Raw genomic sequence first — 22,108 nt, 5'->3', positions numbered from 1 at the left:
ATTTTACTGAAGTTCTACTGCCCCCTCTTTAGTTCTAATGACAAGAATTTTACAACTTCACTACCAGTAATTTTCTACTTGTGATGGTACTGGCTGGCTGCTACGGTTTTTGGGTTACCCGTAACCGATGCTTTAAAGAAACTAAAAGAAGGAGCGTAAATTAAAGTACCATAAACACGCACACGTAAGGCATACAAATCCTCCTTTTTCCTACGCAACTTTGCATTAAATAGTATGTACTCAGTATTCGTTTCTTTAGGAAATAGGTTATAGGACATCTATCGTTTCGAAAAAAAAAAAAAAAAAAAAGGAAATAGGTCACCAAAGAAATCCAATAAATTAGTGTTCGATATATATAAAGTAAATGACAGAAGGGCAATATTTCTTTCAATGGGTGAAATGGATGCGCCTCAAATATTAGGTAGTCCACTCTTTTGTTTACCTGATAGAAATTAGTTTGCTTCTTCTTTCCCTTATATCAACATTGCAGAGTGTTGTTTTGGTAATTAGTGATTTGCAAAGTAAGTTTCGATAATTTTGATACAAATAATTAGAGTATCAAATTGAGGTGCAAATTTAGAATGGAAGAATGTACATTTAGTCGTTCTATTTAATAAATTACTATGCACGTTTGTTTCACTCAAAAAAAAGAAAAGAAACATGCAGATATAGCACATCTCTTTAAGGGCTTTCCTCAGTCATTGCCAACATCTCCACTGACAAGTTAGATCCAACTCTAAACCCAAGAATGCATAGAATCAATTACTACTCCTTTATGTAAGTTGACTTTTAGCAAAAAGAATTTTCCTGCACGGATGGATTAAACGGACCAGGCTGCATGAATAGCTTTCCCCAAGGCCAAGTACTGTGGTGGGCTCATACAGTTTTCAATTTTCAAACTAAAACAGCCCAAGTTCATTAGTATTGCCCAAACAAACAGGGCTTAAAACAGTGACACTGTTCATATAACAGCCCATTTGTTGAATTGTCCATGAGTATAAACTGGGCTGTCCCTGCCCGATAAATATCTCGCAACCTTCCCACAAAATTACCGAAAACATTTCATCTTCAAATTCATTCCACTTTAGCATCTCTTTCACGGGAACTCATTTCTGCCTTTCTTACATTCCCATCAATTCACCATGGAGAATCCACAGGTTAAAGAGGTAAACAATTTTCGATCAGATTCTACATTTTTCGATCTGAATTCCTGGCAAAAATTCATCCACTTTGAAATTGTTCCTCATGTTCTCCCCCCCCCCACCCCCATGTTTTCAAGTAGATACTGGAGAAGCAAGTGCTGACGGTGGCGAAGGCAGTTGAGGACAAGCTGGACGACGAGATCGCTGCCTTGGGGCGGCTAGACACCGACGATCTGGAGGTGTTGCGAGAGCGGCGGTTGCAACAGATGAAGAAAATGGCAGAAAAGCGGAGCCATTGGATCGCTCTTGGCCACGGCGACTATTATGAGATCCCCAATGAGAAGGAATTTTTCTCAATCGTCAAGGCCAGCGAACGCGTCGTCTGCCACTTCTATCGCGACAATTGGCCTTGCAAGGTTGCACTTTTAACCTTTTGTCTGACCAAAAATAAATAAACAAATAAATTATTTTTGTCTGTCTATATGCATTTTAATAACACCAGTAGAGTCTGTTTGCATTAGTGTTTTTCCATAGACTTTTTTTTTTGGGTTAATAGAATGTGCATGACTTCATGTACTGTCCTTTGGAAGCTGCTGATTTTGTAAATTCTCACCAGTGATTAGTACTAAAATTTTCAGAATTTAATTCAATGCTTCTATGAAAGTTAACATCGCACATCTAATGGTTGATATATTTTGGAGAAAGACTGTTTACCTAAAATCAAGAGTTGTGAACTTTAAATGGCAATGTATGTTTCACAACGAGGATAATGCATTACATCAAGTATGCTGCATCCCTGTAAAATTAGGACATTTGATGAACTGCAAAATTGCATCCTTAGAAAGTCAAAATTGCACATCTAATGGTTGGTATATTTTGTTGAAGAAAGAACTGTTTTTGGAAATCCAAGAGGGATTTTCTACATTGTGCTGTCAAACTTTTGATATGCCCATTGCTTTTATATCGTACAGATTTTTTATGCATTAGTTTAGGAGGAAAAACGAGAATTAGAAGCTTAAATTGTACTGTTTCTTCAAATGTAATTGGTTTCGAAATATACACTTAGAGTTCAGAATTTACGAAACCTTCTTAGAAGATCAAAATGGACCTCATGTGATAGGTTTAGTATTTTTCACTATATGGAATCCTTAAAATGATTAGTAAAATGTTTATATCCTAGAGTGTAGGAATGAGAAATACAAGCTCAGAAAGGAGACAACACAAGTCAGAATGCTCAATACCTGCAATTTACTGTATTTATGTAATCTTATGCTTGCATGATATGCACTAAAGAATTCTAAAAGCAATAAAGATTCTGAATCCAGACATCTGTTAACATAGGGAAATATTAAGTCCATGCATATTGTACAAATATGAAGCTCTGCTCTCAAATTTATGTGATGAATTTATTTCTGATCACTAAAGAAGTTACATCATAAGATCTTTGTTTCTTTGAATTTTAAAAAATGTTAAAGCACAAGTCAATACTCATTTTCTATATGGGAGTTGGAATTGAGTACCTCTTTGGATTCTTATCAGACTTCTTTCTGTCACCTTACATATTTTACTGGAGTAGTAATCTTTACTTTACAACTAAGACCTGCACTTCTCTTTTCCTCTTCACTCTTTGCCCTGTGTCACTTTCTTTGAGTTTAAGGGAGGGAAGTTGAAGGCTGTAGCCTTGCGTTGCAGCTTTGGCTTGGTGACGAGTCAGGAGTGGAAATTCAATTATTCTGGAGTATTCTAGGATATCTCTAAATCTGCCTACTAAGTTTCAGCTGAACTTATTGACATGTCTATTGATTTGGTAATGTTGCACTCTATGTTTTAGGAGTATCAACATAAGTCTGTATTATTTTGATTCTACTGTAATTAGCTGGAGGAGAAGTGATTTGTACAGCATTAATTGCAGGTCATGGACAAGCATTTGAGCATATTGGCAAAGCAGCATATAGAGACACGTTTTGTGAAGATTCATGCTGAGAAAAGCCCATACTTGGCTGAGAAACTGAGGATTGTTGTTCTTCCTACCCTTGCCTTAATAAAAAATGCCAAAGTGGATGATTATGTGGTATGTTCCACACACAAACCTTAAATATTGCTGTTATGTTTCAACTCTGAACTCAGGATTGTTGTTCTTCCTACCCTTGCCTTAATAAAAAATGCCAAAGTGGATGATCATGTGGTATATTACATGGAGAAACTTGAAATGTTGCTGCTGTGTTTTAACTCTGATACAAGATTTGCCACATGCATTCAGGTTGGGTTTGATGAGCTTGGTGGGACGGATGGGTTTAGCACCGAGGAACTGGAGGAGAGGCTTGCAAAAGCTCAAGTAATTAAATTTGAGGGTGAATCTTCTTTAAATTCATCAAGATCCAGAGGTCAAACCAAGAGGAGTGTTCGACAAAGCTCAAATGCTGACTCTTCAGATTCAGAGTAAATGAAGAGCTCAAATGCAGACATACCGGATTCAGAGTAATTGAAGAGACAGCTGCATTTCCTTCAATCATGTTGTGATTGATTGGCCCGAGTTATATTGCAAATCATGTGGTAGAAATTTCTTGCTGCGTGGTGGTGGTACCACAATTTAGTCGCATTGTTTATCACACGGTGAATACAGAGCGAAAAGCTTTACTGTTTTCTTAGTATGGAAGTAATATTACTATCTCGTCAAAGGCTTTTGTTTGTATATCTATGCTAAGCATATTAACGCTAGCTTGGGGTAGGTTCCAATTAGCTTTGTTTAACGCATAACATGTTCCTTCTAGCAGCACACAGTGAGTGCCAGAAAAAAATAATGATGAAAATTAATGATGCTAATAGGTGCTAACTGTGCTAAGGTTAGGGATTTGAATAAAACTTGCGTTGTGAGCTTTCACAAATATTATTGGTAATAAAAATTTCTGAACGGTTTTGCATATTTTGGTTATAAAAAGAATGGTAGCATCTCTTGTTCTCCTCCTTAACGTGAAAAATATATATATTTTGGTTATAAAAAAGAGCGGTAGTATCTCTTATTCTCCTCCTCAACAAGTTTCACGGGACGATAATAAATATTGGAGAGGAAACGAGAATGTGTTGGGCCATACACAAAATAAGGCTGAGCTCAGCTACGTTTCGATAGCAAATTTTTTACTTGCATCATAAATACATTTTTCAATTTATCTTTTTATTTCACATACATCATATCACAAAAAGTGTTACATAATTATTCTAAATAATTATTTGAAATAATGCTCTAGACAATAAAATGTCGGACAGGAGGCGAGAACGTGTCGGTGCATACACAAAGGAGGAGGATATTAAAAGGGAGAAATGAAGATAGATTTTACAATCCAAAAAGTTACGTTCACACGTATCTCATAAATTACTACTACATAATTAACACTGCTTACTGGGATAAAAAATAGCATTGACCACCGTCACACAAACAAAAGACATTAAACAACACAATGTGTACTTATTGGGATAGGATATTGCTACACATAAACATAAGAACGCTGACGGTATATATATTATCATGGTTGGATATATGACACACATGTAAAATTTGAATTTCAAATTCAAATTCGGATTATGTGTCATGTATCTAACGGTGAAAGTGTATACACTTTCAGTGTATAAAAGATTAATACTGAACATAAACACACAACTACTTATTAGACATTCCTACAAAGACACATTTTACAGAAATTTTAGACAATTTTACAGAGATATTGTAGGATGCGTTTTAAGTAAGTAGGAGATAGCGACTGGATACACACTTTACATGCGCTGCTTGCTTCCCCTAGCCCTGGCAAGAACCCTTTTTCCATGCGGATGGCTGTGTAGATATGAATAATGCATCTGAATCAGGTTGATCATAGCGTGGCGAATTGATCCCTGTATTCCATTTATATTAAAAAAAAAATTGAAATTTAAAAGTGAGATCTAATTCATATCATTAAAAAAAAAAAGAGACAAATTTCAGTTTATGTGATTGGATTGAACCTTTGCAATGGCAAATGCTGATTGAGCAACATAGTTTCCAAAAGGATCTTGAAGAACAGTCAAAAAGTTTTGACTACCGATAATTTCCTTAATAATCTGCATTGCTTGTTCTTCTGAGGACTCTTTCATGCACTTCTCAACCACATTACTACCGTACTTATTCATGGATAGAGAAACATAATTCCCTGCCAGTTGTGATAATATATCGCTCGTAATATATGGAATCTGTAATCCAATTATGAATTGGACAACATAGTTCCTGCAACATTTTACGAATTCAAACTCCTTCTTTCCCAGTTATCTTTTTCCTTTGGTTAATTACAAAGAAGATCATATGCAACAAAAAAAATTACATACCCGTATGGATGTTCGGATAGAACCAAGGCATTTGCTGTTATCTCAGCAATAAGACGGTCTCGGGGTTCGCCACGAGCATGTTCTACGCATTGTTGCAAGACACAACATCCACTTTTGTCCGTTGCAATATCAAGACAGTTATCAGCCACAACGTCCAGTATATACTGCAAAGATTCATCTGAGTCAAACTCTTAATAGTATATACCTACAAATTTTCTACAAGAACAGATTTGTAGATTGCATTAATGAAATTGAAAAAAAAAACAGATAAATTATATGTTTAATTATAAGAGGGAGATCATCCGTAGGTAAGACCATACACAATTATGTACAAGTATGATAATCTATAGATCCTATCTATACATTCAATCTAGAAACAATCATCATGTCCAGTAGGTAGGGACCATTGACGACCTTCATTGTTATATATTAACAATAACTTTTTCTTTCTCATACATATATATATTCGTAGCACATAACAGTTCTTCAGTACTAGAAAACATGAGGGACAAGAAAATGTTACTAACAGTCGAATCAACCAACTGAAAGTCGAATCAACTATGTGACTTGTGATTTTATGTTTAACTAGCTATTTAGTTGTTGGCGATGCACCCTATCCATACATACTTCGTGAGTTCTTGTGTCATCTTTATCTTTCAAATATCTTTAATTATTTGAAGGCCTGGACGTGGCAAAAGAAGCGTTTAAGGATATCCAATTCAAACTGCTTCCAAACATTCAAAAGGCCGGTAACAAAGATGAACCATGAGCCTGTTTTAATGTATTGGTATTGTCGGCAAAGTGAGTATAAAATAGACAAAGGCAATGGAAACAAGGCTAGAAGATTAACTCCGGAATTGCTTGTTGGGATAAATAGTTGAGGTAGGGCATACCTTTTTATCTTCAATAGGAAAATATTTCAAACAGTGTTCAACAACATGATGGCCATTGTTGCTCTTTGTGAGGGTAACAGTGATGCGTCTCAAGGCCGATATAACAAGAGATCTCTGCTCCGGGGTGGTTACATGTCCAAGCAATTTCTGCATGGCGCGAGTCCTGCCCAAGCATCAAAATGAAACAGATCACAAGAATTTCCGGGGACATATTTGATTAATTCCATGTATTAATATTAGTATGATGGCTTTGATACCCGTGCATGTCAAGGCATATAGCCATGAGGCTGTGTTCATCATTGATGACCAAGAGGAGCAATTCAGTGATTTGTTCGGCATTACCGATTTCGAACATCTTTTGCGCAAGATAATTAGCAAACTGGTCCACCATTAGCTCCCGAACATGATCCTTCAACTCAGAGAAGATTATCTCCTTTTCTTTTGGCTTTCCTTCCGCCAACATCTTCTGCAAATCCCGAGCACCATTCTGATCCTTGGCTACAATAAATATTTTGCCTCTCAAATCTTCCAAAGATGAAAATATTTTGCTTCTCAATTCTTCCAGAGATGAAAGGTTTTGACCACGTTGCCGGCATCTACTATGAAAGGACGTTGAAAGACTAGGATTATCATAATCAAATCCATCCAAAGACCTCTCTCTTCGCTGTAAAGTAGCAGTAGTATTAATCTTGTTCCTACCTGAATTATTTGGAAACACAAATCCCAATTCGGGACGAAATACACTTGCATTCCTATTAACCGAAACAAGTCCTTGCCTGGGAAGATTGTCCATTTCTTGATCATGAAATGCGTTACCATTCAGAACCTGATTCGAACCACGAAGATTACCATTCAGAACCTGATCATCAACCGAAGTTAGATATTGCGGCTGGATGTACATGCCCAGTTGTCCCCTAACAGCGGAGTCAATCCTCATCCGTTGGAAATTCCCATTATTCGCATATCGTGTTGTTGTATACGACAGAGGAAACTGAGCCGTCCCAACAGAACCATCATCGACATATGTGTTGCTGCCTACAGGGATTGAGCCAAACTTACCAGGGACGGATCCAAGCCTACCAACATGGCAGCCGTAAGCAGCAGCAGCAGCAGCCGCCGCAGTAGTTTGACGAGGGGTTGATAAATTCAATTGATTAAATTCAGCTTCGAGAAGATAATCATAGAAAGAATCAGCATAGTTAGGGTTCACATGGATGTTAGTGTTGGCACTATTGTGCAGTGCAACATTAGTATGGTATGGATTAGGAATATGAAGGGATCGGCTTGCAGGCAATGAAGAAAGCCTATTGACATGGTTTCCAGGCGACGGAAGAGAGAAGGTTCTTGGGTTTTCCGGTATAGGGAGAATTCCGAAAGCATTGGGTGAAGATTGCGGAGGAGGGTTTCTTGCCATCAACCATTCAAGATCTTCTTGGTTCCTTTCTTCCATCAATTACAGAAGAGCTGGAGATGTACTGATACAAGTTTACAACAACAAAAGGAGTTTGTTTTTATTTTTTTTTTTAAATAATTGGTAGGGTTTGCTAGGGTTTTATAGAGGGGAACTTGGGAGAGGGGGCTGTGGTTGGGTTGAAAAGTGATTAGTATCCTATGAAGACTGTAACTGAGATTTTTTAGGGAAAGATAGGGAGGAAGGAGTGATGTTTTGATTGATAATGGGATATAAAGAATAAAAAAAAGAGAGTTCAAGATGGGAAGGAGTGTTTGCTAGGGATAAGGAAACCTTTTATTAGGGTTTCATCATGCATGCAATGCAAGGCAGTAATAATCCTTATTAATATTTTTAATGCTATCATATTGTTTTATCATGCATGCGACCAAATAGGATATTTTTTACCACTGGCATAACATATTGTTTCTCTAGCCTAACTTAACCAAATAGCTCATTAAGATTAATCTTTTGTTTCTTTTTGGATCTAATTGGATTTTTCGTTTTTGGGTCTTAAAATTTTACTTTCTCAAGTTGAAAAAAGTAATTGGTTCTAAGGATATATAGTTGTATGACTTTGCTTTTCAAGTTTTGGCGTCACCGAATACAGATGATCAAGTAAAAGGAAGATTGACTGACTGATCTCTAACATTGAATGTTCATTAATTCACTTCCCTCCTGTTCTTCTTTGAGGATTTTTTTTTTTTTTTTTTTTTTTTGTGTGGTGGATACCTTTATCTTTGATCCCACAGAAGACATAGCTTCAAAGTTTTTCATGGCGCTCCTGCGTATCTGTGATTTGTCGGCAATGTTTTAATGACTTAATCTTGTAGATGTGGAAAAACAAGGGATTTTATCTTTCAGGTTCTTAATTTTTCTTGTTTCTTGTGTACCTATCCCTGTCAAAGTTTGTTTAGATTAACTTTTTGTTTTCCTTTTTTTTGGTCCACCCGTCTATTAATATTCTGGTCTTAATGTCTAGTTAGTAATTGTACTACTATAATACATGCACGTTCATATATGTAATTTTATAATTTTTATATTTTACATATTTCAAAAAAAAAAAATACTCCAACAAACACTCGTACTTATCACATAACTTTATAAAACACATACTAAATTTTTGCGTGTACTATATTTCATGAATTATGCTTCAATTTTTTGAAAAAAAATTTGGAAATTTATGTGACAATATATATATATGACATATCTCTCCAATTATACATAAGATGACACCTATGTATATCATAGTTTGTATAGATTATACATATAAACATTGTAAAGTGATTAAGTTTTGATAAATTTAATATCTAATACACAAAAATAAGAATTAAAAGTAGTGTTAGTGTAGCATAATATTTAAGAATTATAATAATTGTAACTATCCTTTTAGTTCCATAACTTCCAAATATATTTGTAATATTCATGTACAATTTTATATGTGTAATTTTACCAAACTCATATTTTTGTGCCAAACTTTTGATCGTATTTCAAAAACATCCTTCCCTTATTTTTTTTTTTAACTACAATTCTATGACCTATAGCACACAAAAGATGATTTTATTCCTTAATTGTGGGCCTTTTCATACAAAAACTCTTTCTGAGTGTCAACCTCCTTTGAGAATGGAAATTTTTTCATTCGTGAATTCTGATTCTATGGAAATTTCTTCATCCGTAAATTCTTACACTTAGCGAACTACTTAATTTTTCGCCGAAATACATTTCTTGATCATTTAGTTCCAACTAAATATAGATGTAACTACTGATTAAGTTGACAAGAAGAGTGATTTTTTTTATTATTAAACAAAGCAGGTTTAACTAATTTTAAATCCAGTGAACTGTCCACCTCTTCCCTGTGCCAAAAAAGTTTAATTTTTGTAATTAACAAAATTAATACAATATATTGTCTTTAGTTTTTTAGATATCACCTTAGCCATATAAACTCTATTATAATCCAACCCACAGTCTATACCAATTAACTAAGAAAAAAAGACCCCAATAGTCACATGATTCGTGTATTTGACTCGAAGTATGGTAATAGCAATTTATTGTGGATTGATATTGGTAATTTGGTACGAGGGGTGGAGCTGAGACCCCACAGTGAGTGGGGATCATTAATACAGTAAAAAAAAATTTTTTTTTTTGAAAGTACAGTAAAATTTTGATAAGGTAAAAAATAAAAGAAAGTAAAAACTACCACCATTATATACGGGGATCATAATTATTCCCCACCAGTATTCATCTTCTCAAAATATTGCAAAATTAATTCATTATCAATTGTAATAAATACATCATTTTTTATGTAAAGTAACTAGAGTTCTTGATTTTTTAAAATGTTTTACGAAATACCATCAACTTGATTTTTTACAAGTTTTTTTATAAGAATTTTATCCATAACCTATTGTAGGCAGCAATCATAATAAATTAATCTCGTATAATAAATCAAAACTTCAGCACCCAATTGAAAAATATAATTCTAAGATTGATCGCAAATATATACACCATCAAATAAATATATGATCAAAGTTGGATAAACTTCATTTGTGAGGTCCAAAATACATCTACTAAGGTATATAAAAACATATTACTTCCTCTAAACTTGTTAATTAGATTTTGACCCCAACATCTATTTTTTGTGAAAATCGTAATATTATTACACTATATATATGGTGGTTTTTTAAAAATTAAGTAAGATCATTTGACATCACTTGGAGCCACGTGTCTCCGCTGGGAAGACGATCAATCACTAGTTTTTCTTAAGGAGACTCTAGAGAGTTTGTTTGGATAAGAGTTTATTTTGATGATTTATTTGAGATAATTACTGTAGCACTTTTTGTGATGTGATGTATGTGAGATAAAAAGGTGATTAAGAAGATAAAAAGTTGGTTAAAATTTGTAAAGTAAATTTTTTTATTTGAAATCAAAGTTGTCCAAACAATTCCTCTGTGAATTGCATGAATCATCCAGCAAACATGAACCAAGAAGTTTTTTGCAAAAAAATAAAAACATAGAGAGCAGAAAGTTGATATAGAAGAAAAGTGATAAACCAACTTATAACAAATATTATTATGTTTGAACTGCCAACAAATTCTTCTCCACTTGAAATAATTAGGGATCACATTTCTACGCAGTTCGTAGACACCAAAATTAATTTTTCTGAAATCGTGCAGTTGTAATTTCTCGTATTCATGGTTGCCATTGGTATATCATTATCGGTGGTTTGTCATGATTTACGTGTAAATTGACCAAATCAGCATTCACAAATCACAACTAGCATATTACCATTTACAATTGATCTATTATTATGGTTTTATAATGTGCAAATTACTTTGTATATGGTAAGGATTGTTGCTCCAAAAAAAAAAAAAAAAAAACCGTGATTAAAAGTTACCAAGAAACTAAAACGTTACTATTTAGTATTTACTATTGCTTTGGCACTTAATCCAAGAGACTAAAACGTTAACAATAGAATGGCGTATCTACACAAAGATTAAACCGTGACCACTGCTGAGAGTATAATTAAGAAAAGCAGATAAAACTAAGAGAAATACAACCCAAAAAAAAAAAAATCTCATTTCTGTTTGGGAGTTCGCAGAATAATTTCAAATAATTTTTTATGAAAACGACACTTCAAGTTGGACAGTACAATATAACCAGCGGCGACAGACCAATTGCAATTTGCAAAAGTTTAATAGGGTGATACATAAACACCCCACCACCTAGTCCAAACATCACTAAACAACTACGCTCATCATCATCGTATAAAGCAACAAAGATAACAACTATACGGTAATAAAAACTACTTAAGCAGACGCACATCCTAGAATGTTGATTGAGATGTTTAATTCATATTTCAAAGAATATTAATTATTTCCAAAATTAGGAAAAAAAATCTAATTTGATGTGATATATAGGCTGGAATTTTTATTGAGATACACAGCTAATGTATACGTATGTACAGATGAAACCAAGCAAAGATATAAGAACTTCTGTCAACCAGCCTGTTACCCATTCCAAGTTTCATTCTTTACAACACACGGCAAAGAGAGAAGTTCCGTCAGCTCCAACCGATACTCGAGCCCTCTAAGATAGTGCCCAAGTAGCATGCACCTTAACATAGATCAGAAAAGGTGGATGTCAAGAGTCTAAAGCTAAATAACCACATTGGATATAAGCTAACAAAATAGTAGTCATCAAGTTAGATATAAACCAATAAGCTAAAGGACTACATCTGGCAGATTAGAGGATTAGAAAAGCTTGCATGCTCAAACAAGAATGAGTGGAAGCAATCAAAAGGGAGATGAATGGCTTTCATAGTACATCATTGTAAAAGTGGAAAGGCAGGCTCAAGTTCTACTAACTAGAGGAAGGACATCAAAGTTGAAAAGCTGAAAAGAATCAGTTTAAGGAAATTTGAATTTATCAAATCCATGAATTCCAAAAAAAATGATGAACTGATATCTCGGTAGAGTTCAGGCATGCAAAGAAGCAACAAGCAAAACAAACTTGATAAGAAATTTGCAGGTCTTCCAGAAACTAGTTTTATAAGCTAATTATACTACAGGGTAAAGGATAGCAGAGAATAAAATTACGTACCAAAACAAAAGCCGAGCCAGATAATCCCTAGTTAACAAGACATGCGGTCGAAATTGAAGTGAAGTGTTCTCCACTTCAATGCAATCATCTCCATCTGCAGTATTTCTGGTCCCAATGGAAGTGTCCTCCATGAAATTAGATGCCCTCGAATGCATTTTAGGGGAGAGGGTGGCCAAGAGACCGTATACAACAGAATGAATTGTTTCTTTCAACTCTGGAGATGTTGGTTCCGACAGCTCGGCTACCTACCATCAAAATACCAGCAAGCTTGTATCTGTCACAACAAGGATATAATACAGCAGAGGGAGAGCACATGCCATTACAAGGTTGAATAAGATCAACACACAGTTGCTGACTGAGGTCAGAACCTCTAGAGCCTGGATTGCTTGAGGAAGAGATGAAATACTATCACCAAATATTCAACACAGAAGTACAAACTTATACCCAGTTCTCCGATTCCCAATGAGTAATAGTACTTGGGTCTCACTCATCAATAGGTGTTTGTAATATCTTCTCTTCACCATCTTATAGCTAATATGGACACAATATGTGAAATGGGGTTTACAGTCAATAGCATAAAATTGCATGTTACAATGCCAAAATAGAGAGGCAACTCTATGATCAAAGCTCTATGTCCAGTTGAGAAATGTACTCGCCATTGCTGTAAATGAATTAGAACATTACTCCACAAAAGATGCTTCTCACGCAGTAAAAATTTTGTGAATGTTGCTGCCCTAAAGTTCAATAAAAGAATACCATCAAAGTTCTGCAATTTTCACATATTTGATTTACCTTTTCTGGTTGTAACGATCTTAAATAGTCCAATAAATCATTCTTCTCCTCCCCAACAAACTGTTGCATCTGAAGTGCTGCACTTTTCCTCTTAACTTCATGAAGTTCCTGCATGCACAAACAAAATAAAGGCCTACCCAGGAATGCCACAAGAAAAGAACAAAAATAATGTACACCTAAATAAGCAGCATTATCACAATAGAGTAGAAAAAACCAGTAATTGCAGTTAGGTCAGTTAAGGTTCGTGAAAAAGCCTAACAGAGGTCAATACGCTTTCTGATAAAGATAAATGATTATATTTTGTTTACCCTTTTAGCAGATGATAATCGAGATTGCAAATTCAGAATATATTGCTGAGTTTCTGGGGGCATTTCCCCCAAATTGGGAAGAGCAGACGTGGTTTCTGTCATGTTCTCTGACACAGGTAACTTCTCTTGTCTGGAAATGTTATTTAGTCCATAATCATTGATCAATGTTCCTTCTGCTTCAAGTTTAGAATCCGCTGGTATTGGTTTGTCAATTTTTCCTTCATATATTTCAAGGTTCCTTTCAAGACAAAGCCTATATTCAGCATTCCGCAAAGTATACCTGCACAGGGTGCAAGAAAGCAAAAGTAATAGGTTTTCCTCAAGAAATATCGCATAATTATCAATGGACGCCCTGCTAACTCTCAAATGGTCATTCAAAAGTCAAAAATATGCGAAAAAACTTTAAAGCCAATTTTAGAACAATAAACGTAATCTTCTTGCTAAATTCACATTTTAAGTAATAATCTATACTGAAGGGATACATCTACCATTTGAGTTACATGCATTTAATCTTTATATCAACAAACAATGGAATATGCACAAAATGAAAAATGAAGAACTCCATACCCTCTTCAAAACATTAGAAATAGTCTGACACTTCTAGATTTGGCCGATATATTGTATCCTAGCGCTACTAGAAAACTTAGCTTGCTTCACAACAAGTAATGCCACAATAATAGATTCTCAGGAAGCATTAGATTTTCGTTTTAAACATTCTTCTCTAAAGAATAATAACATAGGGAAAGTATCAAATAAACGCTTCTTCTTTTCTTTTTTTTTTCCTTTTTGTGAACAAATTAACACTTGAGTTTTCTGGCTCTTGCTCTTGCTTCTTCCCCCCTTTCTCCACCCACCTCCCTCTCCCAAAAAAAAAAAAAGAACAGAGAAGAAAAGAAAAACCACAAAATGGAAAAAGTTGAGCTGCCAAAACGATGCAATAATATGATCTACGTCAGCTGTCAAGCAAGTCTTCGAAAATAGAAATAAACATACCCAGTCATCATTGAAGAAATTAATAACTTGGAGAGAGGTTCCCATAGAGCTTCAATGTACACCTGAAACTGGTCAGATGGAAGTAACCCTAACATTCCTGATATCGTCCTTTTCATCGCATCTAGAGTCGTAGGTGGCACATCTTTCTGAATTAAGCTCAGGTCCATTGGCTCAATCTCTTGTATCAAATTCGCCAATACCGATTTCTGAAATTACCCAAAAAAAATATATACACACACATATATATATATACACAAAATATCGTTCGAATCAAGTCCAAATAATAAAAGCCAGAAACTTCACCTTAGATGGCAAATTTTTACTGTCATAGCCAAAAGTTGAAGAACCATCGGAAGAAGCAGCGGCGGAGCAAGTAAAAGTTAGGGTTTTTGAGCTCCTAGATTTGATAGTGTAAAATAGGGCTAGTCGTGGAAGCAGCCGGGCCGTCGGCAACAGACAAAGAAAAGATTGAGAGTATCCGGAGGCAGGAGGAGGAGAACAGGATAGGAAGGAGGCCAAGGTTGCCATATCAGACAACTGCACGACAGACAACCTTTGCTCCCCACCGCCACCTAGCTCTTCTCCTCTCCTCTGCTGGAATTTTGCTGGCCACGTCTTTTTAATGTACTACAGTTTAATTTAATACGGCTTGGGAAATTAATCCACCGTCGACGCCTCGGGTTTGGACTGATCAGTCAACCGGTCAACCGTTACTGTCGCTCACTCTCTCTTTATGGGCCACGAACGCCAGCCAGAAGACCCACTACATTTGGACTTGGGCCACTGATTTTAATAGGCCTTTATCGACGCTTGCTATAAGACGATCATTGTGTTCATGTAACGCCAGGGATCAGGAAGTCAATATGCGTTTTGACGTTCCCTGGCCCATACAAGAGCGCCTGCAGCAACATTTGAGTCTTGGGCATTTCCTGTATACAAGTCAATGCTTAACAGAAGGGAGGGGGTCTATATGTGTTTCTCTGGGCCAAAATCGAGCTTGTGGTTGTAGCTGATTGAGTTCGAGCTTCACAGAGTACCTCTTGCAATGAGAAACTCAAGTTCCGGCAAATTTTTTCAGTACTTGAATTTGATTGGTGGGCTCGAACTAGTTTCAGAATTTCATCTGACCAATTAATAAATGAGCTTAACTTTGAGAGCCTGTGCATGTTAAAGAAGAAAATAAAGAATAAACAAAATTTGAAAAAAAAAAAACAAAGAACAGCAAATTAATTAGAGGAACAAAGGATGAGAAAACGTTGAGCAACTTATGGTTATCTTTTTTCTTTTTTTTTTTGAAATATTGTATGACTGCCACGGGTTAGTGGTGGTTTGGAGAAAGTCATATTAAATATCATTGAAAGAAATAAAGGAGAGTGCCATAAGAGAAAGGAAGAAGAATATAGTATTAAGCAATCAATTAAATGACAAAATCTTTTAGCATCAAAGAGTATTCACGCTTTATACATAGAGAGATTAAAAAAAAAGTTATTTACGCCTTCATAAATTCACAATCTGAAGAAACACTGAACTTCCCCGGACCGAGCTGACCTGATGAGCTCGGCGCGCTGATGAGGAGCGCGTGTCCCAAGCCTGCAAAGTGAATAGAAGAGTGATCTAACAGGGGAGCCCCGAGGTCGTTCTCGAGGGTACTCCGACGATCAAGTTAGTTTTCCGGTGAGTGAGATTCACGGGAAGTAAAGCAGTCGGGAGTAACTGGCGTATATTCAGCGTACCTTGTGTAGTTGGTGTGTGTTACCATTTATACCTGCTCCAGAGTCCGACCTCCGTACGTTTCGGGACTTGCCCGGGATAACCTCAATCCCGTGCGGAGGGGGATTCTCTCCGCCCCATGCGGGATTGTTCTCCGAACCCTAGTGGTGTGCCCCAAAACGGTGGGCCGGGGCCTAGGATCCAGGTCCAGCCCTGCCCTTCCTGGGCTGCCACATGTCTAGGCCCAGGACGGGGCCTTTGCACAATCCATATATACCCAAAACCTTTTTTTTAATAATAAAAAAAAAATACTACTCTGCGTGGGAGCTTGTACGTTAATCAACCGTAGCTAGAACAACGCGAGGACAGTAGTAAATAACCATGAGATGAGACCCTTGTTTGTTTCAATCAAATACAATCAAAATCAAGGAAGGACATTAGTCAAGTAGTGAAATCTCACTTTCAAGCCCTTCTTTTTCTTCTTTGTAAGTTTTTAAATCTGCCCTTGAATTGAAAACTAATTTGCCTTGACAACCATCGGGCACTCACTCTCAATTGCAACTCTAGTTATCTCTCATGGCTGGTGGCTCTTAAAATTTTGAAGATCCGAGGGGTCGATAATTAGCCAAAAAAAAAATAGGGAGGCTTAGGCTTAGGCTTGTTTTCGTTTGCTTCAAATTTTGCAAAATTTGATTATAAAAAGTGATTATATAAAATAATTAGAATCAATAAAAGTTATTTTTTTTGATTGATTATGAATTTTAGCTTTTTTTAGTTACTGAAAAATCCATAATCTAAATACAAAAGTTGATTATCCAAAATTAGAACCTACAATCATCATCAGTTAAATAATCAATTGAGAAGGAGCCCTTATCCTCATCTGCACCATTCTATACCTCATTGTTTTGATTCTCAATTCTTCTATGGATTAATTGCATTTGGTCTCTGAATTTGGATTGATCACGCTACAATTTCTACAATCTAGCTCCGACCAACCAGAAGACTATGTATGCATGGTTGATGCCGACTGGAAATATGGCTTGGTGCACGACACGATCCTGTCCAGATTATGCCGTTCTATTTCAATTCTTCGCCTTTAGGTCCCCGTCAAATGAAAAGGAAAATTGACAGATGCATCGCATCTTTGAGTGAGAGAATCCGATCGAATGAAGACGCATTGACTTTGAATAAATTGGTTTGCAAATTCAGATGGCTACCAAGCGTCGCATGCGTCATAAGAACAGCACAATGCATGCTTGGCAGAACCATTCAAAAAGCCATGATAAGTAGTTCGGCAACAACTTGACTTTAGTGAGATGTTTTTGGCTTCCGAAGTTCTAAATTTCAAATTTAAGTAGGTTGGGCCTTCTTCCGAAGATGATTCTCTGAATTCTACATCATCTCTGCATCTACAATATTCGACGAGGAAACATAAATCAGTAATGGGTTGATGCATGCTATAGCCTATGCAGTATAAGCAGCAAGATTTGGTTCTCAGATCTTGCAATTGTGTATGCAAGAACAGAACAATGGCTGGACTAATTGTCTTCATGATCGCTACTCTCCGTTAAAAGGATAAACATGTAGAGTACCCCGTTAAAAGTGATAAGGGAAGGCCTTGAAAAGCTTCATTGGTGTGTATAGAGAGACGTCGTAAGGTGGGAATTTCTTCCCTGAAAGTACACTTCCAAAGGGGTTTAGATGCCACTTCCCTGAAGATTCTAGTAGTTTCTCGTTTAATATAATTAGTGAATATAATTAGGGAATCATTGTCATGTATCATCTTCAACGGATAAAGATCAGTAGAAAAAGGGGAAAAAAGACAAACGAAAGGTCAGGCGAGGCCACAGACTCCCACCGCCACCGGTAGCTGTATGTATACACATTACACAAAGCCAAAGGTAGTTGAGATAGGAGTTTCTTGCGCACGTAGACAAACTGCAATACATCATACGCTGGCATGGAACCGGCGAAAGGTAAGGCAATTGACCGAAATAAGAAACATCTACAAAATCTAATCCCATGCCGTCCAGCTTTTCTTTTGTGGAACGTCAAGTAAACGTTGAGTCGGCAATTTCCAAGTTGGCTGGCCGATGCCTTTTGCGGCTGAAAGTAGTCTGCTCTAGGATTATAAATATATATATATATATATATATCTGGAAGCAAAATGAATTCAACTGCTTTTTTTTTATAAAAAAAAAAAACGAGCAAGTAATCAACTGCTTCCTCTTTAACCACCATAATTCTCTTCCATAAAAGTTATAAATAAATTATTTACTGCTCCTACATAGTATAGAGAGTCTGAGAGGCTGGCAGTTTTTGTTTGGTCAATTATTAGTTAGTCACAAAGCAAGGGGACAGATCTTCCAAGAGTAGATGACAATAGAATTCATGGGGTTTATTTACTCAAAACGCATCGTTAATAAATAAATGATGAACTTTGCTTCATCATCTAAGACCCCAATTGAATCTTGATTCCTAATCCAACAACGGTGGATTTATTCCTCCTTCCCTGTACAGGAGCTGATTGCTTGCTGGATGAATTTTTTCTGTGAAGTCGGTTGTAAATTAATCCCTAGCCATGTGCCACATGGATAACTAAGATATGCTGCCCCTTCCAAGATCTAACTTATCCTTGAGATGCAAACATACGTGTACTTTACTTAAAGAGGGATTACAATTAAGCAGCTTCTTAGTCGTGCAAAAAAAAAAAATGAAGCATAAATATGAAAACATAGTGGTGTTAGTCGTGCTAATTTTGTAGCTTCATACAACCATACATATAATATTGTGCCGACGGGAGTTCAGGATTTGCAAACCGGTTGAGTGTTTTTGTGGCAGATGAAGTATTTTTGTGCAAGGTTTACCAACGCTGTTAATCTGACAGTAGATTTTTATAATGTTTGAAATCGTATTTTTCAAACATTACTATCCCTTACAAGCTCATAACTCTCTCTCAACTTCCGTAATGCTTTTTTTAAAAAAAATAAGAAATAAAAAATAAAACCTCTCAACTTCATTGGACAAACAATTCTCAAAAATTATTTCTCCCAAGTCCCAAGAGCCACACTAACCTAGCTAGGCCTTCTAGTAATTTACTCCTTCAAGTTAGGTGGAGTAGTTTTGTAGGGGAAGAGAAAGGAAGCAACACACTACCGTACCGTATTGCTAATAAACCTCTAATTTCAAAGTTACGCATTAGCTTGTCCGGCTGTATAAATTACTTACTTAGACGACAGAAAAACAAATTCCTTTTCATCCACAACATTAACAAATACATCTGAGATAATAATACACATCATCCTTATCCAAGGAATCTTGCGTTGACTCTCTTGGGCGGGAACATACTTCTACCACTAACTTTTTACCGGCGTCGTTCGGGAGTCCAACGGGGCAATGATGGGCTAAAATGTACCGAGACGACTCTGGAGTCAAGAAGTTCCACAATTGGGGTAAAGCTGACGCACCTAGGCACCTTGTACTGATTAATTGAAGCACCCCTAGAAATAGCATAATCCATCAACTCTTCAAAAGTCCCGCTTTTTACCACACGGATCTCCAGCGGGCCAATTGAGTTGTCAGCAACTCGACCCTGTCGGTAGACTGAGTTGAGCGACTCTTCCATGGCTAAACAGCACCGGTTCAACGCCTCATCACTGGGCGAGTGGGCCGCGTCCTTGACCATTAACTCCCAATAAATCACGTAGTGACCCGGAATCGTCTTCGCGTCTGCAAAACTCGTGTACTCCACCACGCTAGTATTATATTCGCGCAACAGCTGAGAAGCATTTTCAACCGCCTTTTGTAACTCGGCCTCGTCGGTCTTGTCCGCGTCGATGCTCAACAAAACATTTTTTCTCCTCACAAAGCGGAACTGAGGCGCTGAATTATGAAATCCGGTGACACGGAGAATGTCGCCCACGCGGTACCTGTACAATCCAGCATATGTAGTAATTACTAGCTCGTATTCTTTACCAATTTCAACATCCGCCAGGTCAACGAGTTTGGGAGGCGAGTCGCGAGTGAACCCGGGCGAGTTGGGATCGTGGGGCAGGAACTCGAAGTAGGCCATGTTTGGCATGATGGTATACGAGACTTCCGAGGGTTTGGACATGGGATTAAGGTTAAGCCCAAAATAACACTCGGAGGAGGCGTACATGGTGCATGCTTTTGGTAATCCACCGCTGTAATAATCCAGCGTCGGAATGTACTGAGCCATTGCACCGGTTACGATCACGTCTAGGTATTTCGTGTTTGGCCAGATTCTGGTGATAATTCTTTCCCAGCTTTCATTTGCACATTCGTTGGCAACAAAATCAGCTAGCTCGGGGTCCGGTCTAAGGATTCGTGCCACGCATTCCCGAACCAAAGGGTCAGTTACTCTGGGGTTTAACGACCCGGTTCGGATATCGTGGGTGAGCTGTTTCCAGTTTAGATTAAGGAACCGGATAGCACGGAGGAGACCGGAGGCAAACACGGCGCCAACACGGAGAACTTGTTCGCGCTCGTAGAGACCGCAAAGCATTTGGGCGTACATGCTCTGGAATGAGTCTGGGCAGAGGATGGCCTCGTTTGGGCTTGTGTAAACGTTGTAGGGGTCATATGGTCGGGTCTTGAAATGGTCGCTCTTGTAGTAGCTGGTGAGGACGGGCCGCGCCAGAAGCCCGCCTGGGGTCTTTGTTTCAGACTTGACAAACAAGAAATATAAACCTTTGCCTTTGTCCAATCCCGGCACGTAACTGTTGCAATAATCAACAACCACCTCATTAGCAAGAAACACGAATAGCTAGCTGGCTGGCTGCAAATACTACTATTTCTTTTCTCCTTGTTTTGTTGTGGAAAAGACAAGTTTTGAGTTTCTAGGTGTGTGATTTATGGACTTACAGGTTCATAACGGGCATGAGAAGACTGTAAAGAAGCTGACGACGATCCAACTCTTCCTTAATGGTGGGCATCAGTTTTCTTTCGCCAGCTGAAGTCCCAGAGCTGTTATAAATGCATCAAGATTACATTTTTATCCGTTGATACTATCTCTTACTCAAACAATTTTCATGCATGGGCAGCTCATCATTTACGGAACTGTTAGTATACGGAACTGACCTGGTGAGGAATTCAGAGATGGGGAGCGCCGATAAAATATGAGAGCGGTCACCATTAGCGATACGTTGAATCTCCGGCTGAAGATCATCATAGGTAATAACTGGGATTTCGGACTTGAAGGTGAGGCGGTCGGTGAAGCCACCAAGTTTGAAGCGCTGAAGGTACTCAGTTTGGCCATTTCGCGTCAGTATTTCGGCCAACACTTTCTCCTGAATCACGTCGGCATTTCGGGTCATTTCCTCGATGAATCGGAGTGCCTTTGCGTCTTTCTCGCACGCTGGAGGACCCAAGGGCGAAGACAAGACTGAATCCACGGCCATTTCAAGTACCTCAAAATTCAACTAATGATTTCTTTCTTTCTTTGTTGTTTATTAGTAATATTCTGGTGGGTTGGGGATGGAAGGGAAGGAGGAGGGGAGAGCAATTACTAATGATGGGGATGAGGGAAGAGTTTTTTTTTTTGAAGAAGGGCCCGGTGGTGAGATGAGATTTGCAGGGAGAGGGGGAGGATGAAGATTGACTTATATAGGGGATGAGGAAGGGGCGCGAGTCAGTGAGGCGGTACGCCACGTCAGGTTCCATGTCACGATGGAGCCCACATCCAGGGTGGGAGACAAAAAGGGCGGTTGGAATGAGGTTGACGGGACGGGGGGTAGAGGGGTCGTGGACAATTTTGTAAATATTCCAGTGTTTGGTCAATAGGAAGCAATGTGGGGGCCCGAACACGTCTACATGGCTAGGGAATGGGGGGCAAGTGGGACCTCAAGGTTGCCA

General features: G+C 37.6%; 4 protein-coding genes across 4 annotated transcripts; 1 reads left to right on the top strand and 3 right to left on the bottom strand.

Annotated features, from left to right (window-relative positions):
* Positions 1 to 1,062: 1,062 nt before the first annotated feature.
* Positions 1,063 to 3,860, top strand: LOC113761292 (thioredoxin domain-containing protein 9 homolog). Its single transcript, XM_027304217.1, has 4 exons — positions 1,063 to 1,166; positions 1,283 to 1,558; positions 3,055 to 3,213; positions 3,403 to 3,860. The coding sequence occupies exons 1-4, from the start codon at positions 1,143 to 1,145 to the stop codon at positions 3,583 to 3,585; spliced, it is 642 nt and encodes a 213-aa protein (XP_027160018.1). The 5' UTR covers positions 1,063 to 1,142; the 3' UTR covers positions 3,586 to 3,860.
* Positions 3,861 to 4,910: 1,050 nt separating this feature from the next.
* LOC113759211 (pumilio homolog 12-like) lies at positions 4,911 to 7,835 on the bottom strand. Its single transcript, XM_027301780.1, has 5 exons — positions 6,643 to 7,835; positions 6,386 to 6,548; positions 5,493 to 5,656; positions 5,136 to 5,394; positions 4,911 to 5,027 (listed from the first exon to the last, which is right to left on the bottom strand). The coding sequence occupies exons 1-5, from the start codon at positions 7,833 to 7,835 to the stop codon at positions 4,911 to 4,913; spliced, it is 1,896 nt and encodes a 631-aa protein (XP_027157581.1).
* Positions 7,836 to 11,714: 3,879 nt separating this feature from the next.
* Positions 11,715 to 15,131, bottom strand: LOC113761316. The gene is made up of 6 exons (XM_027304255.1): positions 14,828 to 15,131; positions 14,525 to 14,730; positions 13,532 to 13,811; positions 13,224 to 13,331; positions 12,432 to 12,676; positions 11,715 to 11,945 (listed from the first exon to the last, which is right to left on the bottom strand). The coding sequence occupies exons 1-6, from the start codon at positions 15,050 to 15,052 to the stop codon at positions 11,840 to 11,842; spliced, it is 1,170 nt and encodes a 389-aa protein (XP_027160056.1). The 5' UTR covers positions 15,053 to 15,131; the 3' UTR covers positions 11,715 to 11,839.
* Positions 15,132 to 19,526: 4,395 nt separating this feature from the next.
* On the bottom strand, positions 19,527 to 21,654 carry LOC113763736 (probable indole-3-acetic acid-amido synthetase GH3.1). The gene is made up of 3 exons (XM_027307646.1): positions 21,335 to 21,654; positions 21,119 to 21,220; positions 19,527 to 20,973 (listed from the first exon to the last, which is right to left on the bottom strand). The coding sequence occupies exons 1-3, from the start codon at positions 21,652 to 21,654 to the stop codon at positions 19,599 to 19,601; spliced, it is 1,797 nt and encodes a 598-aa protein (XP_027163447.1). The 3' UTR covers positions 19,527 to 19,598.
* Between the last annotated feature and the right edge of the window lie 454 nt (positions 21,655 to 22,108).

This window comes from Coffea eugenioides, chromosome 2 (genome assembly GCF_003713205.1).
Source record: "Coffea eugenioides isolate CCC68of chromosome 2, Ceug_1.0, whole genome shotgun sequence".
In the NCBI taxonomy this organism is placed as follows: Eukaryota; Viridiplantae; Streptophyta; class Magnoliopsida; order Gentianales; family Rubiaceae; genus Coffea; species Coffea eugenioides.
The sequence above is the reverse complement of the archived record's forward strand: the minus strand, read 5'-3'. Positions and strand labels throughout refer to the sequence as shown.